The sequence below is a fragment of the Somniosus microcephalus genome, chromosome 14, assembly GCF_052327205.1.
Source record: "Somniosus microcephalus isolate GS21.2 chromosome 14, FLI_Smic_1.0, whole genome shotgun sequence".
Lineage (NCBI taxonomy): Eukaryota > Metazoa > Chordata > Chondrichthyes > Squaliformes > Somniosidae > Somniosus > Somniosus microcephalus.
In genome coordinates this window covers 135,107,413-135,125,538 of record NC_141000.1, presented here as the reverse complement: position 1 = coordinate 135,125,538, position 18,126 = coordinate 135,107,413, and the positions used below count along the sequence as shown (strand labels likewise).

Below are 18,126 nucleotides of genomic sequence, written 5' to 3'. Positions count from 1 at the left end.
TGATTTCCCCCAGGGGTGGTGTGATTTCCCCAGGGGTGGTGTGATTTCCCCCAGGGATGGTGATTTCCCCCAGGAGTGGTGTGATTTCCCAGGGGTGGTGATTTCCCCCAGGGTAGTGTGATTTCCTCCAGGGGTGGTGATTTCATCCAGGGGTGGTGTGATTTCCCTCAGGGGTGGTGATTTCCTCCACGGGTGGTGATTTCCCCAGGGGTGGTGATTTCCCCCAGGGCTGGTGATTTCCCCAGGAGTGGTATTATTTCCCCAGGGGTGGTGATTTCCCCAGGGATGGTGATTTCCCCAGGGTGGTGTGACTTCCCCAGGGGTGGTGATTTCCCCCAGGGGTGGTGATTTCCCCCAGGGGTGGTGTGATTTCCCCAGGGGTGGTGATTTCCTCCAGGGGTGGTGATTTCCCCCAGGGGTGGTGTGATTTCCCCCAGGGGTGGTGATTTCCTCCAGGGGTGGTGATTTCCCCCAGGGGTGGTGATTTCCCCAGGGGTGGTGATTTCCTCCAGGGGTGGTGATTTCCCCAGGGGTGGTGATTTCCCCCAGGGGTGGTGATTGCCCCATGGGTGGTGATTTCCTCCAGGGGTGGTGATTTCCTCCAGGGGTGGTGATTACCCCCAGGGGTGGTATTATTTCCCCCAGGGGTGGTGCTTTCCTCCAGGGGTGGTGATTTCCCCCAGGAGTGGTATTATTTCCCCCAGGGGTGGTGATTTCCCCCAGGGATGGTGATTTCCCCAGGGGTGGTGTGACTTCACCCAGGGGTGGTGATTTCCTCCAGGGGTGGTGATTTACCCCAGGGGTGGTGATTTCCCCCAGGGGTGGTGTGATTTCCCCCAGGGGTGGTGTGATTTTCCCAGGGGTGGTGATTTCCCCCAGGGGTGGTGTGATTTCCCCAGGGGTGGTGATTTCTCCAGGGGTGGTGATTTCCCCAGGGATGGTGATTTCACCCAGGGGTGGTCCCCCAGGGGTGGTGTGATTTCCCCCAGGGGTGGTGATTTCCCCCAGGGGTGGTGATTTCCTCCAGGGGTGGTGATTTACCCAGGGGTGGGGATTTCCCCAGGGGTGGTGATTTCCCCCAGAGGTGGTGATTTCCTCCAGGGGTGGTGATTTCCCCAGGGGTGGTGATTTCCTCCAGGGGTGGTGATTTCCTCCAGGGGTGGTGATTTCCCCAGGGGTGGTGATTTCCCCCAGGGGTGGTGTGATTTCCCCCAGGGGTGGTGATTTCCCTCAGGGGTGGTATTATTTCCCCCAGTGGTGGTGATTTCCTCCAGGGGTGGTGATTTCCCCCAGGGGTGGTATTATTTCCCCCAGGGGTGGTGATTTCCCCCAGGGGTGGTGGTGATTTCCCCCAGTGATGGTGATTTCCCCCAGGGGTGGAGATTTCCCCCAGGGGTGGTGATTTTCCCAGGGATGGTGATTTCCCCCAGGGGTGGTGTGATTTCCCCCAGGGGTGGTGATTTCCCCCAGGGGTGGTGTGATTTCCCCCAGGGGTGGTGATTTCCCCAGGGGTGGTGATTTCCCCCAGGGGTGGAGCCTTTCCCCAGGGGTGGTGATTTCCCCCAGGGGTGGAGATTTCCCCCAGGGGTGGTGTGATTTCCCCAGGGATGGTGATTTCCCCAGGGTGGTGTGACTTCCCCCAGGGGTGGTGATTTCCCCAGGGATGGTGATTTCGCCCCGGGGTGGTGATTTCCCCCAGGGGTGGTCCCCCAGGGGTGGTGTGATTTCCCCCAGGGGTGGTGATTTCCCCCAGGGGTGGTGATTTCCCCAGGGGTGGTGATTTCCCCCAGGGGTGGTGTGATTTCCCCAGGGGTGGTGTGATTTCCCCCAGGGATGGTGATTTCCCCCAGGGGTGGTGATTTCCCCCAGGGGTGGTGATTTCCCCAGGGGTGGTGATTTCCCCCAGGGGTGGTGTGATTTCCCCAGGGGTGGTGTGATTTCCCCAGGGGTGGAGATTTCCCCCAGGGGTGGTGTGATTTCCCCAGGGATGGTGATTTCCCCAGGGTGGTGTGACTTCCCCCAGGGGTGGTGATTTCCCCAGGGATGGTGATTTCGCCCCGGGGTGGTGATTTCCCCCAGGGGTGGTCCCCCAGGGGTGGTGTGATTTCCCCCAGGGGTGGTGATTTCCCCCAGGGGTGGTGATTTCCCCAGGGGTGGTGATTTCCCCCAGGGGTGGTGTGATTTCCCCAGGGGTGGTGTGATTTCCCCCAGGGATGGTGATTTCCCCCAGGAGTGGTGTGATTTCCCCAGGGGTGGTGATTTCCCCCAGGGGTGGTGTGATTTCCCCCAGGGGTGGTGATTTCCCCAGGGGTGGTGTGATTTCCCCAGGGGTGGTGTGATTTCCCCCAGGGATGGTGATTTCCCCCAGGAGTGGTGTGATTTCCCCAGGGGTGGTGATTTCCCCCAGGGGTGGTGAAATTTCCCTCAGGGGTGGTGATTTCATCCAGGGGTGGTGTGATTTCCCCCAGGGTTGGTGATTTCCTCCACGGGTGGTGATTTCCCCAGGGGTGGTGATTTCCCCCAGGGGTTGTGATTTCCCCCAGGGGTCGTGTGATGTCGCCCAGGGGTGGTGATTTCCTCCAGGGGTGGTGTGATTTCCCCCAGGGGTGGTGATTTCCTCCAGGGGTGGTGATTTCCCCAGGGGTGGTGATTTCCCCCAGGGGTGGTGATTTCCCCCAGGGGTGGTGGTGATTTCCCCCAGGGATGGTGATTTCCCCAGGGGTGGTGTGATTTCCCCCACGGGTGGTGATTTCCCCCAGGGGTGGTGATTTCCCCAGGGGTGGTGATTTCCCCCAGGGATGGTGATTTCCCCAGGGGTGGTGATTTCCCCCAGGGGTGGTGTGATTTCCCCCATGGGTGGAGAGATTTCCCCAGGGGTGGTGTGATTTCCCCCAGGGGTGGTGATTTCCTCCAGGGGTGGAGCCTTTCCCCGGGGTGGTGATTTCCCCAGGGGTGGTGATTTCCCCCAGGGGTGGTGATTTCCCCCAGGGGTGGTGTGATTTCCCCAGGGGTGGTATGATTTCCCCCAGGGATGGTGATTTCCCCCAGGAGTGGTGTGATTTCCCCAGGGGTGGTGATTTCCCCCAGGGGTAGTGTGATTTCCTCCAGGGGTGGTGATTTCATCCAGGGGTGGTGTGATTTCCCTCAGGGGTGGTGATTTCCTCCACGGGTGGTGATTTCCCCAGGGGTGGTGATTTCCCCCAGGGGTGGTGATTTCCCCCAGGGGTCGTGTGATTTCCCCCAGGGGTGGTGATTTCCTCCAGGGGTGGTGTGATTTCCCCAAGGGGTGGTGATTTCCTCCAGGGGTGGTGATTTCCCCAGGGGTGGTGATTTCCCCCAGGGGTGGTGGTGATTTCCCCCAGGGATGGTGATTTCCCCAGGGGTGGGGATTTCCCCCAGGGGTGGTGATTTCCCCAGGGGTGGTGATTTCCCCCAGGGATGGTGATTTCCCCAGGGGTGGTGATTTCCCCCAGGGGTGGTGTGATTTCCCCCAGGGGTGGTGTGATTTACCCCAGGGGTGGTGATTTCCCCCAGGAGTGGAGCCTTTCCCCAGGGGTGGTGATTTCCCCAGGGGTGGTGATTTCCCCCGGGGTGGTGATTTCCCCAGGGGTGGTGATTTCCCCCAGGGGTGGTGATTTCCCCAGGGGTGGTGATTTCCCCCGGGGTGGTGATTTCCCCCAGGGGTGGTGTGATTTCCCCCAGGGGTGGTGATTTCCCCCAGGGGTGGTGATTTCCCCAGGGATCGTGATTTCCCCAGGGGTGGTGATTTCCCCCAGGGGTGGTGATTTTCCCAGGGGTGGTGATTTCCCCAGGGGTGGTGTGATTTCCCCCAGGGATGGTGATTTCCCCCAGGGGTGGTGATTTCCCCCAGGGGTGGTGTGATTTCCCCCAGGGGTGGTGATTTCCCCCAGGGGTGGTGATTTTCCCAGGGGTGGAGAGATTTCCCCAGGGGTGGTGATTTCCCCCGGGGTGGTGTGATTTCCCCCAGGGGTGGTGATTTCCCCCAGGGGTGGTGATTTCCCCAGGGGTGGTGCTTTCTCCCAGGGGTGGTGTGATTTCCACCAGGGGTGGTGATTTCTCCCAGGGGTGGTGTGATTTCCCCCAGGGGTGGTGATTTCTCCCAGGGGTGGTGTGATTTCCCCCAGCGGTGGTGATTTCCCCCAGGGGTGGTGATTTCCCCCAGGGGTGGTGATTTTCCCAGGGGTGGTGATTTCCCCCAGGGGTGGTGATTTTCCCAGTGGTGGTGATTTCCCCCAGGGGTGGAGAGATTTCCCCCAGGGGTGGTGATTTTCCCCAGGGGTGGTGATTTCCCCCAGGGGTGGTGATTTCCCCCAGGGGTGGAGCCTTTCCCCAGGGGTGGAGAGATTTCCCCCAGGGGTGGTGATTTCCCCAGGGGTGGTGATTTCCCCCAGGGGTGGTGATTTCCCCCAGGGGTGGAGCCTTTCCCCAGGGGTGGTGATTTCCCCCAGGGGTGGTGATTTCCCCCAGGGGTAGTGATTTCCCCAGGGGTGGTGTGATTTCCCCAGGGGTGGTGATTTCCCCCAGGGGTGGTGATTTCCCCAGGGGTGTTGATTTCCCCAGTGGTGGTGATTTCCCCCAGGGGTGGTGTGATTTCCACCAGGGGTGGTGTGATTTCCCCCAGGGGTGGTGATTTCTCCCAGGGGTGGTGTGATTTCCCCCAGGGGTGGTGATTTCCCCCAGGGGTGGTGATTTTCCCAGGGGTGGTGATTTCCCCCAGGGGTGGTGATTTTCCCAGTGGTGGTGATTTCCCCCAGGGGTGGAGAGATTTCCCCCAGGGGTGGTGATTTTCCCCAGGGGTGGTGATTTCCCCCAGGGGTGGAGCCTTTCCCCAGGGGTGGTGATTTCCCCCAGGGGTGGAGAGATTTCCCCCAGGGGTGGTGATTTTCCCAGGGGTGGAGCCTTTCCCCAGGGGTGGTGATTTCTCCCAGGGATGGTGTGATTTCCCCCAGGGGTCGTGATTTCCCCCAGGGGTGGAGCCTTTCCCCAGGGGTGGTGATTTCCCCCAGGGGTGGTAATTTCCCCCAGGGGTAGTGATTTCCCCCAGGGGTGGTGATTTCCCCCAGGGGTGGTGATTTCCCCAGGGGTGGTGATTTCCCCCAGGGGTGGTGATTTTCCCCAGGGGTAGTGATTTCCCCCAGGGGTAGTGATTTCCCCAGGGGTGGTGATTTCCCCAGGGGTGGTGATTTCCCCCAGGGACCATTGAGGGAAATAATGAGGTCCGGCTCTGATTTGATGGGTAAATGGGGTGGAATTAACAAAAACAGCATTCATAAGGTGAGGTTACAGAAAAACTACAAATAATGCTAGAAAATCTTCTAAAGAGTTGCATTTACATAGCAGCTTTAATAACGTGTCTCAAGACCCCAAGGGGGCGATTTTCCCACTGGAGGTGAGATGGAGGCGGGTTTCAGTTTGGGTGGGTTTGAAACTCGCCTCCACTGTTAGGTTTCAAAAATTTGCAATGTTCCCCTGATTGTCCACTTGATTTCAGAGGTGTGGGATGCCCTTGCTCAATTAGTGTTTTGGGACTGAAACTCACCTCTGTTGACACCACTTTTCCAGTCTGATTTTATGGCTTCTTGCTCCCTTGGCTCATTCCACAGGAGTTCTGCATCTCCTGCACCACCTCCAACATCTTTGGAGAAATGTTATGTCCAATTCCAAGGCAAGGGCCTCCCCGAGGCTCTCGGATGAGGCGCTGCAACTGTTGTTGGAGGGGCTGACAGCTAGCATGGAGGTGCTCTTCCACTCATCTGGGAGGAAGGGGCTTGCCAAAGAAACCAAGGCTGTATGGGTCCAGCTGGCAAGGGATATAAGCTCCAGATCTGTGTGCAGATTGGGAGACTGTTTCTGTGTATTGATGAAATGCCATCCCTGTTGGAAAGCATTTAAATGATTTGAAGCCAAAATGTTGGCGTTATGCCATCTGTTCTTTCGCCTTAGGCAGCTCCACATTGCGGGCACCGCCACACTTGCGTTGTCAGGTTGGTGGCCTGAGTGAAAAGAGGCCAGAGAGTCATGTCCATTGTCAATGATGTCCTAGGATGGAACAAAGGACATGTGCCAACTTGAGCAGCCTATGCAAATCTGGCCATGATAAGTTCATCCCTTGCATCCCGGGCTCTGACCTCTTCCTCCTCCTCCTCCTCCAGATCCTTCTCCTCCTCCTCCTCATCCTCATCTGAGGTCCATGCAGAAAGAAAACAAATGGTTCCCATGCTGCTTGTAGATGCCTCCTTTGGGGAAGCACTCATTGTAAGCGGGGAGAGGGTCTTCCAAGGAGGTCCCACAGTTGATGGAGTCAAGCTGCAGCACCTCCGACTTCGGAAGGCCTTCTAAAAGTGCTCAGAGACCTTTTAAAGCCAAGGTCTGGCACCTGCAAGTAATCCTTGCTGCAATAAACGAGGTCTTGTTAGACCTGCAGCAGTGAGTCAACCCGCGTGGATCACACCGAAAAGCTGGAAAAATCACGAGGGCCTCTCAAAATAGGCTTAGAGAGGCCCATAATGAGCATTTAAGGATGTTAAATAGCGCAATGGCCAGCTGGAGGCAGAAGCGTTTCCCGACCTCTAAAACCAGAACTGGCAACATCCCACGGAGGCAGGTTCCGAACCCAACCACTTTGAATCTGATTTTCCAGCCTTTCCCACCTCCAAACCCGCCTCGTCCGACGTCAGAAAATTGCCCCCCAATGGCTGGATTTTGTCAGTGTGGGCGGGCTGGGGCGTGTCAGGTGAAATTGTGTCAGGACCCCGACTCCAAAGTGATGTGTTGAAAAAGTGTGATTTTCCCCTAATTGGGCAATTGATTTCCTGCATGTGGGAAACCCTGGCCCAATGAGTCTTGCTTCTTCTGGAGACTGCAAAGGCTCTGCAATTTATATGAAGGAGTTGAATTGTGGAAAATGTCAACGATTAAGCAAAAGTGTGCTCCTCGGTTTGATGAGCCCTCCCTCCAAGCTCTGGTGCACGGAACCAGCTGTAATAAGGAGGTGCTGTTCCCTTCCTCTGAGAAAAAATCCACCTCAGCAGACAAAAGCTGTGTGGCTACAAGTGGCCCAGGAGGTCAACTCCATTTCGCTGAGCCGCAGAACCTGGCTTCAATGCAGGAAGAGGTTTCATGACCTTCCCTGCACAGGAAAAGTGAGTATAACTTTCCCATCACCCTCAATCTGATCCCCATCGCCTCTCCTCACCAGTACTCTGCTTTGCAAACCTCTTCCTCCACATCCCACTTGACACTGACATCCCTGCACCTTTACCCATTCCCTCTCTCTCTATGGTCACATTCTTAACTATTCGACCATGCAGCCCTCACACTCCCTATCACTGTGATACCATGACAACAACTTTCAACACACAGGGAGGGTCCTTTGTATCCCTCTAAGCATCTATGCTATGAATTCTCTACACTCCTTCATTCTCACTCAACCTCCACTTGTGTCCCTCATTGCAGGAAAAGAGAGCTCACAATAAGAGGGAAAGAGCGAGGACAGGAGGAGGGCCACCCTCAGTAGCCCAGCTCACCCCCTGGGAGGAGGCGGCCCTGGAAATTGCTGGGATCGAGGAGGATACCCAAGTGGGGGACGGACAGATGGGCGCATCACAGCAAGCTGGTGACAGAATAGTTTGGAATCTCTCTCATTGACATTGCATGAGTCACTGATAATGATTCTGATGCTATAACAGATTGACTTATGATCATCTGCACAATTCAATGTCCATGTAACCTTAGTCTCACATCTCTAACTCTTTCCTTTACTCCCCCACAGGACCATCGAAAGCCCCCATCCCCACTATCCAGGAGGAACAGCCTGAGCCTCAAGACTCCTCAGAGGAAGCTGCAACCTCTGAGGGCGCAGCGTCAGCAGAATTCAGCGCAACCAGCACCAGCGCAGACACTCACACCTTGGTGGGATCTTCCCGAGATAGTGTTGTCACCTGGTGTATCACAGCTCACAAGTGAGCATCAGCAGATGGTGGAGACAGGGATAGCAGTGGAGAGCCCTCGTCGGAGGGTGCAGGACTTTGCCAGCTTGGCTCCCATGCATGTCGACCCTGTGCCTCCGGGTCCATCCAGAAGGAGAGCGGTGCTGGAACTCCAGGAACAGGTGCAGGAGTCTCTGGCAGGTTTTGTCTCCAGGGTCGCTGCGAGTGTGGAGCGAATGGAGGAGTTCATAGCAAACATGAGCAGAGCCTTTGTGGAGGCATTGGCGCATGAACGCATCACCGTGGAAAGGATGGCAACCTATGTGGAAAGGATGGCTACCTCCATGGTAAGGCTGGCTACCGTAGAGGAGAGGATGGCTACGGTAGAGGAGAGGCTGGCTACATCCATGGAGGAGCTTAGTCGCCAGGGTATTGAAAACATGGTCATTGTTCAGAATAGAATGACATCTCTTGAGGAGCGATGGTCAGCTATTGAGCAAACAAACCAAATCTTCATGCAAGTCCTCTGGAGTAGGACTTCCAGTGCAGAAACGGGTCCTCATGGCCCCCCTGCAGTGCAGCAAGGTGCTGTCAAGCCACTTGCTAGCTCTGAAGTGGGGCTGACCCATGAGTGGGATGTTGGTGGCAGACAACAAGGAAATGGTGGCTCCTCTCCAAGCGCTCACACGACCATGCCACTGCAAAGCCCTCAGTTAGAGCCCCACCAGAGTCCTCACCCAACTGAGATGGGCGTCTCAGCCCCTGTACAGCCGCAGGAGCAGCAGACTGTTGGCGAGCCTGCACAAGTTCTCCACCCCAGAGGACGCCCGCCAAAGGAATCGAGACAGGAGCAGCAAGAGAGAGAGCAAGGGGCCTCCACATCTGCTGAAGCCACAGGGGAAGCACCACGTAGGAGCACACATAAGAGGAAGATAAAGCACAAGTAGTCACAAGGATAGTCACTTGGGTGCTGTGTTGTTTTGTTTTTGGACCAGCCATCATTGTAATTGTATTATAAAGTGTTTTGATGGCAAACTGTTGAAGTTGTGGCTTGTGTCATTTTGCAAATGGGACTTTCACATTGAGGGCTTAGGGCGCCTTGCGATTGTCAGAATGGTGGTCAGAGTGATAGGATTCCGCAGGTTCTTGTCCATTATCGATGCTCTGGTAAGAAGGAGCGAGACTAAAGTATTTGATTGTGCAGGCTAAGCAAATCTGGCCAGGATGAGTGCGTCCCTTGCATCCCAGGCAGCAATGTTGTCGCGCGTTGGCGCCTTCTGGCCTGTGCAGCTTCAGGTGGGTGACTTGCAGCTTGGCGCTCCTATTGATGAGTTAATGGCACAAATAACTACATATGGGTATGATCTTGTGGCCATTACAGAAACATGGCTGCAGGGTGACAATGCCTGGGAATTAAACATACCAGGTTATTTAACGATCAGGAAGGACAGGCAGGAAGGAAGGGGAGGTGGGGTGGCTATGTTAATAAAGGAAGGAATCACTGTAATACAGAGAAATGATATTGGGTCAAAAGATCAGAATAATGAAACAGTTTGGGTGGAGGTAAGGAATAATAAGGGGAAAAAAACACTAGTGGGCGTAGTCTATAGGCCTCCAAACAGTTGCAACTCTGTTGGACGGAGTATCAATCAGGAAATAGTTGAGGCTTGTAATAAGGGAACATCTATAATTATGGGGGATTTTAACTATCATATTAATTGGACAAATCAAATTGGGCAGGGCTGCCTTGAGGATGAGTTCATTGAGTGTATTAGGGATGGGTTTCTTGAGCAGTATGTAACTGAACCAACCAGGGGGCAAGCAACCTTAGATCTGGTCCTGTGTAACGAGACAGGATTAATTAAAAAATGTCCTAGTAAAGGATCCCCTTGGAATGAGTGACCCTAACATGGTTGAATTCCATATTCAATTAGAGGATGAGAAGGTTGGATCTCAAACAAGCGTGCTAAGCTTGAATAAAGGAGACTATGAAGGTATGAGAGCGGAATTGAGTAGAGTGGATTGGGAAAATAGATTAAAGGGTAAGACTATACATGATCAGTGGTGTACATTTAAGGAGTTATTTTACAACTTCCCAAAAAAATATATTCCACTGAGAAGAAAAGGGTGTAAAAGAAAAGACAGCCATCTGTGGCTAAGTAAAGAAAGTAAGGATAGTATTTGACTAAAAACAAGGGCATATAAGGTAGCCAAATCTAGTGGGAGGATAGAGGATTGGGAAAACTTTAAAAGACAGCAAAAAATAACAAAAAGATTGATTAAGAAAGGGAAGATAGATTATGAAAGTAAATTAGCAAAAAATATAAAAACAGATAGTAAGAGTTTTTATAGTTATATAAAAAGAAAAAGGGTGGCTAAAGTAAATGTTGGTCCCTTAGAGGATGAGACCGGGAAATTAATGGTGGGAAATATGGAGATGGCAAAAACACTGAATGAATATTTTGTATCAGTCTTTATAGTAGAGGACACTAAGAATATCCCAACACTGGACAAACAGGGGGCTATAGGGGGGGAGGAGCTAAACACGATCAAAATCACTAAGGAAGTGGTACTCGGTAAAATAATGGGACTCAAGGCGGATAAATCACCTGGACCTGATGGCTTACATCCTAGGGTCTTGAGGGAAGTGGCGGTAGGGATTGTGGATGCATTGGTAATAATTTTCCAAAACTCCCTGGACTCAGCAAAGGTCCCAGCAGACTGGAAAGCTGCTAATGTAACACCCTTATTTAAAAAGGGCTGTAGACAGAAGGCTGGAAACTATAGACCGGTTAGCCTAACATCTGTGGTAGGTAAAATTTTGGAGTCCATTATTAAGGAGACAGTAACAGGACATTTGAATAATCATAATTTAATAGGACAAAGTCAGCATGGTTTTATGAAGGGGAAGTCATGTTTGACAAATTTGCTGGAGTTCTTTGAGGAAGTAACATATAGGGTGGATAAAGGGGAACCAGTGGACGTAGTGTATTTAGACTTCCAAAAGGCATTTGACAAGGTGCCACACAAAAGATTATTGCTTAAGATAAAAAATCATGGGATTGGGGGTAATATTCTGGCATGGATAGAGGATTGGCTATCTAACAGAAGGCAGAGAGTTGGGATAAATGGTTCATTCTCAGACTGGCAATCAGTAACTAGTGGTGTTCCGCAGGGGTCAGTGCTGGGTCCCCAACTCTTTACAATCTATATTAACGATTTGGAGGAGGGGACCGAGTGTAACATATCAAAGTTTGCAGATGATACTAAGATGGGAGGGAAAGTAGTGAGTGAGGAGGACATAAAAAACCTGCAAGGGGACATAGACAGGCTAAGTAAATGGGCAGAGATTTGGCAGATGGAATACAATACTGGAAAGTGTGAGGTTATGCACTTTGGCAGGAAAAATCGTAGAGCAAGTTATTATCTTAATGGCAAGAAACTGGAAAGTACTGAAGTACAAAGGAATCTGGGGGTCCTGGTGCACGAAACTCAAAAGGTTAGTATGCAGGTGCAGCAAGTGATTAAGAAGGCCAATGGAATGTTGGCTTTCATTGCTAGGGGGATAGAATATAAAAATAGGGAGGTATTGCTTCAGTTGTACAAGGTATTGGTGAGACCGCACCTGGAATACTGCATACAGTTTTGGTGACCATACTTAAGAAAAGACATACTTGCTCTTGAGTCAGTACAAAGAAGGTTCACTCGGTTAATCCCGGGGATGAGGGGATGGACATATGAGGAGAGGTTGAGTAGATTGGGACTCTACTCATCGGAGTTCAGAAGAATGAGATGCGATCTTATTGAAACATATAAGATGGTGAAGTGGTTGGATCGGGTGGATGCGGGGAGGATGTTCCCGATGATGGGTGAAACTAGAACTAGGGGGCATAGTCTTAGAATAAGGGGCTGCTCTTTCAAAACTGAGATGAGGAGGAACTACTTCACTCAGAGGGTGGTAGGTCCATGGAATATGCTGCCCCAAAAAGCTGTAGAAGCTACATCATTACATAAATTTAAAACAGAAATAGACAGTTTCGTAGAAGTAAAGGGAATTAAGGGTTACAGGGAGCGGGCAGGAATTTGGACATGAGTCGAGGTTCGGATCGGACATGGCCCTGTGGGTAGCGGAGCGGGCCCAGGGGCCGTGTAGCCTGATCCTGCTCCTATTTCGTGTGTCTAATTCTGTTAGATTCAGGAGATGGTTCTGTGATAGTAGATTGGCGGTTAGGATCAGATCAGCCATGATCTTATTGAATGGCAGAGCAGGCTCGAGGGGCCGATTGGCCTACTCCTGCTCCTATTTCTTATGTTCTTATGCTCCTGCTGTTGGTACTGCTGTTGCTCATGGTTCTGCTGCTGCCACGGCTGGTCTGCGTCCGAATCTGATGTCCAGGAGGAAAGGAATTAAATGATCGCCATGCTTCTGGTATATGCCTCAGTTGAGGAAGCGCTTAGTCAAGGTGGGGAGAGGGGTTTCCAAGGAGGTCACACTGGAGATGGGTGTCAGGCTCCAAACTTCCACAACACTGTGTATGCCTGCTAAAAGTTCCCTCAGGCCTGAATCAACAAAGTTCTGCCACCTGCAAATGATGATTGGTGAAAACTCCTTTTTAATGGTGGAGCTGCAGCTGTTCGTAAGCAATCCACTTGTGAGGCCGCCAGGATTCACTGGCGTGTTCCAGGGGAGGTGTGAGGGATGGGGGGAATGTCTAAAAATCAGAAAGGTCTCTCAAAATGGGATTATAGAGGCAATTAAGTGGTTGTTAAGGGCCTTAAGGGCCTATCTCGCCTCTTGGAGGTGGGATGGAAAGGGGGTCAGAAAACTCGCATTTGGGAAAATTGCTCGGAGGTGGGATGGAGGTGGGATCATGCCCGCTCCCCATTTTTGGCAATTTTAACAACTCACACGCCTCCAATCCCGCCTCCTCAGGCCTGGCAAAATCGAGCCCCAAGCAAGTGAAAATTCAGATTCTTCAGCAGAGATTGGGAGAAGAGTTAGGGGAGATGACTATAGGTGAAGTAGGTCTTCTATTATTGATGCCATAATGGGTATCCTTATCAGTGACATATTATGGATAAAGAAATGTTAACCTACCAGAAAGTGAACAGTTAGAAATGCTGCAGCCCTTCACTGAACCGTATATACCCTGCCTGTACTGACTTGGCTGATCCTCAGGGAACCAACAGTGCTGCAATTGACCTATATTGTTCCTGCCCCTCATTGAATGGCGGAACAGGCTTGAGGGGCTGAATGGCCTATTCCTGTTCTTGTGTTCCTATGATTGCTATTCACTAACCATTGCTGAACAGTGGACATTGAGTGAAGATGAAGTTGGGTTTGGCTATGACATTCCCATTGCCAAATAGCCACGGTCTAGGCTCCTGCAAACACATGAAAAATGGTCATTTGGGTATGGTACTGTGTGCTGCCAGTGTCCATGGAACTATTCCCCCAGCATTCCCATTGCCTTCAGGGGAAGAAAGGAGAAAAGGTGAAAATATAAGAAAAATAACAGTTGCTGATGTTCGTTTGCATCCAAGTGCTAGAGACAGAATTGCAACCTTCCCAAATGTTGGACTGGGAGAGACAAACAGCATTAGAATAAAGCGTAGTTCAGAAATAGGTGGGATCAGACAGGGGGAAATGCGAGGCAGACTAAGATGGTTTTGGAGTACATGTGCGTAAATGCACGGAGAGTGGTAAATAACGGTGTCACCACATGGGGTTATAGGAAGGAAAGAACACAGGAATAGAAGGAGGCCATTCAGCCCCTCGATCCTGTTCCTCCATTCAATTAGACCAAGGCTGATCTGTATTTTAACTCCATTTACCCGCCTTGTTTCAGTAATCCTTAATACCCTTGCCTAACAAAAACCTATCAATCTCAGTTTTGACATTTTCAATTGGCCCCCAGTCTCAACAGCTTTTTGGGGGAGAGAGTTCCAGATTTCCACTGCCCTTTGTGTGAAGAGGTGCTTCCTGACATCACCCCTGGATGTCCTAGCTCTAAGGTGATTGGCAAAAGAACCAGAGGGTAGATGAAGAGAAATATTTTTAAACGGCGAGTTGTTATGATCTGCAATACACTGCCTGAAAGGGTGTTGGAAACAGATTAAATAGTAAGGGGGAGAAACTCGGTACCTTAGCGCCACAGATTGCTGGCCTGCTGTGACACCATGAAAGCCCCGGTCGACGGTGGTAGACCCAGCCATGATGGCAGCAGTCAGAGCTTGCGCGGACTCCTCCATGCTCCTTACCATTGCCGACAGGCTCTCAGGTACCCTTGCCATAGCACCTATGATCTCCGTGTGCATGCCCATCACCCTTCTTCTAAAGGCCTCCCCATCAAGGTCCTCATCTGAGTCCTGTGCAGCAGAACTCGTGCATGAACTCGCCCTCCGGGGAGTTGGCCCCCGAGCTACCCTTCCCCCCTGGCCTTGTTGCAGTCCGCTCGTTCCCGGTGCAGCACCCTGCACAGATCCCACTACTAGACTAGCCTCTAAAGAATGCGTAGTGCCAATATCTGAGCCGGTGCCTGTGGTGAGATATGCAGTGATGCAGTGTGTTCTTCCTCCTCCTCTTCTCCCGCATCGCTCTCAACAGTGTCCTCAGGGATGGGCTGCTCCGGTGCTTGCTCATTATCTGAAAGCATAAAGGCACAATAGACAGGTTAGGGTGAGGGGAGGGAAGCAGGAAGGGAGAAATGTGTGCATACAGCATGATTAGTTGGAAAGTGCGAAAGTCTTGTGGGGTGAGGGGGAAGAGGCACGTGAGAAGGAGTAGGGATGAACATACCGTTGTTGTCCCCAAGGGGGTCCACGTCGCCGATGGCCACGGTGGCCACCACCTGCCGCCCAATAATCTCCAGCACTTGATTCTCCAGCACAGACAGTGGTTGGGTGTCGGCTTGTCCCCCACCTGTGCGCTCCTGCTCCCTCCTGTTGTGAGCCACCTTGGCCTGCAAGAGAAAGGAAAGTGTGTGAGTGAGTGTGGAGCAATGTGTTTGGGTGATGTGCCTGCCATAGTTGAATAGCTGTGATTGTGTGCACAGTGTGAGATGTGGGTGTAAGTGCTAGTAGGTAGAGATTGTTGGTGGGTGAGTGCTGGGGTTGTGGTGCTTTTGTTAGTGTGTGCAGACTGAGGTTCAGATGGTGCTATGTAGCATTTGTTGAGGCATTGACTCACCCTGACCACCCGAGTGAGGTCGTTAAATTTCTTCCTGCACTGTGTGTGGGTCCTGGGGGCCACAGTGCTGCCCGAGACCTGCTGGGCAACCTCCCTCCACATAGCGCGGAAGACTTGCAGCGAGGGCGTCCTGCCACTTGTCGGGTAGAGCACCACCCTCTGTCTCCCCACAACAGACACCAACTCCTCCGATGCTTGGTCCGAAAATCTGCAGGCTCTCTCCCTGGGGCCTGGATCTGCCATGAGTATAGCTGGTAGAGTCGTCCGGCTCCTTGGGCTTGACCTGCTCCTGCTTGCTGACACAGGTTCACAGGCAGCAATGCTGAGAATGAGGTTCTGCAGCATGAATGAACCTCCCCTTTATGAACTGGAAAGAGCCTGTGGCAATGATGACTTGCGATTAGACTGCACCTGATATTGGTTAGCGCTTTGAGTGTAACACCACTGAGATAGGCCGTTTGTGCTTGATTTAGCGCTCCAATCCTTTCTTTGAGCGATGACAATGAATTTTGCGTGAAGTGAGATTCATTAGCGCCTTGCGCTAAACCTCAAACTTTCCCAAAGTTAGCGCCCATTCCTGGGCTATAATGAATTTCTCGCCCAAACTTTCAAAAGGGAATGGGATAAATTCTTGATGGGGAAAAATTTGCAGGGCTCTGGGGAAAGAGCAGGGGAGTGGAACTAATTGGAGAGCTCTTTCAAAGAGCCAGCACAGGCACGATGGGCCGAATGGGGGAGTAATTGGCCTCCTTTGCGCCTCCGGGGGCATTAACGGGGCGCTACCGGCTTTTTGACCAGGCGCGGCGATAGTACCGATGCCCACGAAATTGACGTGGAGGTTTGCGGTGGCGGTAACCACTAGCACCACTTTCTCCTGCGCCTGGAGATCGTGACGTCATCCAGCTGCGCTGCGCCCCGGATCTGAACTTCGATTCTGCCCCCTGCAGCATCGCCGGACAAAAACACCGACAGCTGCAGGAGGTATTGTTTGTGAGACCGGCTGCTTGGGGAGCGGTATTTAAAGGTAAGGCCGCTTGTGTCAATGAAAAATTTGTTTTCACCCCTTAGGTTGTTTTTTCAACTTTTTCCTGTGCCACGATTGATCAGCCCTGCACTGTGTTAGTGTGCTTGGGGCTGATCGTCATGGATCGCGGCTGCCATCGGCGACGAGGGACATCATAAGAACATAAGAACATAAGAAATAGGAGCAGGAGTAGGCCAATCGGCCCCTCGAGCCTGCTCCGCCATTCAATAAGATCATGGCTGATCTGATCCTAACCGCCAATCTACTATCACAGAACCATCTCCTGAATCTAACAGAATTAGACACACGAAATAGGAGCAGGCTACACGGCCCCTGGGCCCGCTCCGCTACCCACAGGGCCATGACCGATCCGAACCTAGACTCATGTCCAAATTCCTGCCCGCTCCCCGTCGATTTAATGCAGAGCCTGTAGCAATGGCCCTTCCCTTTAAGGGAGGGAAGGAGCCTCTGTTCCCAGCAGCTCTGCCCTCGACATTGGGCAGCGCTGCACCGCTACCACCCCTCTTGCCGAACTTTAGCGCTCCAAGGGAAGTGGTAGCGCTTGATTTACCACTAAAGTAATCGCCCCAACTCAATTTCTCCCTCTATGATTCTACGTGGGTCAATATGAATTTCTAAGTCTGTATTGTAAACTGGAGCTGAGAAATATTTTTAATTTCTAGGGTAAGAAACTGCTCATTTTATTTTGCAAACTAGGTGAAGCAATTCTAGAGAAAGAAGTGATGGTCCGATGTGTTTATTGCTCTCCTGCCCTGCGATGTGTTCAGACTGCTCACTATGTACTTGAAGGTATGCTAGTGTAATAGTGCCATGTGCAAAATTATCACCTTTTTAAGTATCTCAAAAACAAGTTACTGCACAGGTACAGTTTCTGTTTGCCAGCACATCTCTCCCTGTAGGACAACACCCAATGACCAAGTCCAGCCAGTAAAGCCCAGCTTGGTGGCTCCCGTGTGCACACAGACACTGTTAACGTTTAACCAGATAACACCACACAGCCTATAACACAGGTAAGCTTCCTGTTCTTGCCAGCCAGGCTCATCCAATCTGTTAAAGCTGGTAGGGTCATCAGTATTCTGCAGGCACAACTAGTAGGCCAGTTAACTGGTAAACCATCCTACCCACCTGAGTACCTCACTATCCTCTCCTTTTCTTTCACTCACATTCTCTCCTAATAGTGTTATAGCTGGAAATTGACCTGACTTAAGCCAAGCTTCTGTCAAGGCATTATGCTCCTCCATTCAATTTGTGCCTCTAATTCCACAACCTTTAATTTTAAGGCTTTGCACAATAGCATAAACACAATGGGCGCGATTTTCCCAATGGAGGCGGGTTTCGGTTTGGGTGGGTTCCAAACCCACCTCCAATGAGAGGTGGGAAAAATTTGCGATTTTCCTCTAATTGGCCAGTTAATTTCAGAGGTGTGGCTTCCCCTGGGCCAATTAGTGTTTTGAGACTGAAACTCGCCTCTGCTGACGTCACTTATCCAGCTTCATTTAAGGGCTGCTTGCTGCCTTGGCTCATTCCACTGGTTTTTGGTCAATGCTGCACCACCTCCAAGCTGTTATCTCCTTGAAGAATGGCCAGCTCCAAGGCAAGGGCCTCCCCGATGTTCTCGGATGAGGCGCTGGGTATACTGGTTGAGGGGGCGAGAGCCAGTAGAGAGGTGCTCTTCCCCTCATCTAGGAGGAAGAGGCCTCCCAAAGAAACCAAGGCTGTGTGGGTCCAGCTGGCAAGGGATATAACCTCCAGATCTGTGTGCAGATTAGGTGATTGTTTCTGTTTATTGATGAAATGCCATCCCTGTGGGAATGTATTAAAATTAGGTGATGGCAAACTGTTGGCGTGATGGCATCTGTTATTTCAGCTTAGGCAGCTCCACATTGCGGGCTCCGCGACACTTGCGTGGTCAGGTTGGTGGTCAGAGTGAAAGGAGGCCAGAG

General features: G+C 51.9%; 1 protein-coding gene across 1 annotated transcript in view; it reads left to right on the top strand.

Annotated features, from left to right (window-relative positions):
* The window catches only part of LOC147107934 (ubiquitin-associated and SH3 domain-containing protein A-like), a 310,971-nt gene that overhangs the window by 220,970 nt on the left and 71,875 nt on the right, over positions 1–18,126 (top strand). The window contains exon 10 of the mRNA XM_086007359.1: positions 16,880–16,972. Coding sequence (XP_085863485.1) covers positions 16,880–16,972 — 93 coding nt within the window. The remainder of the gene's footprint in view (positions 1–16,879; positions 16,973–18,126) is intronic.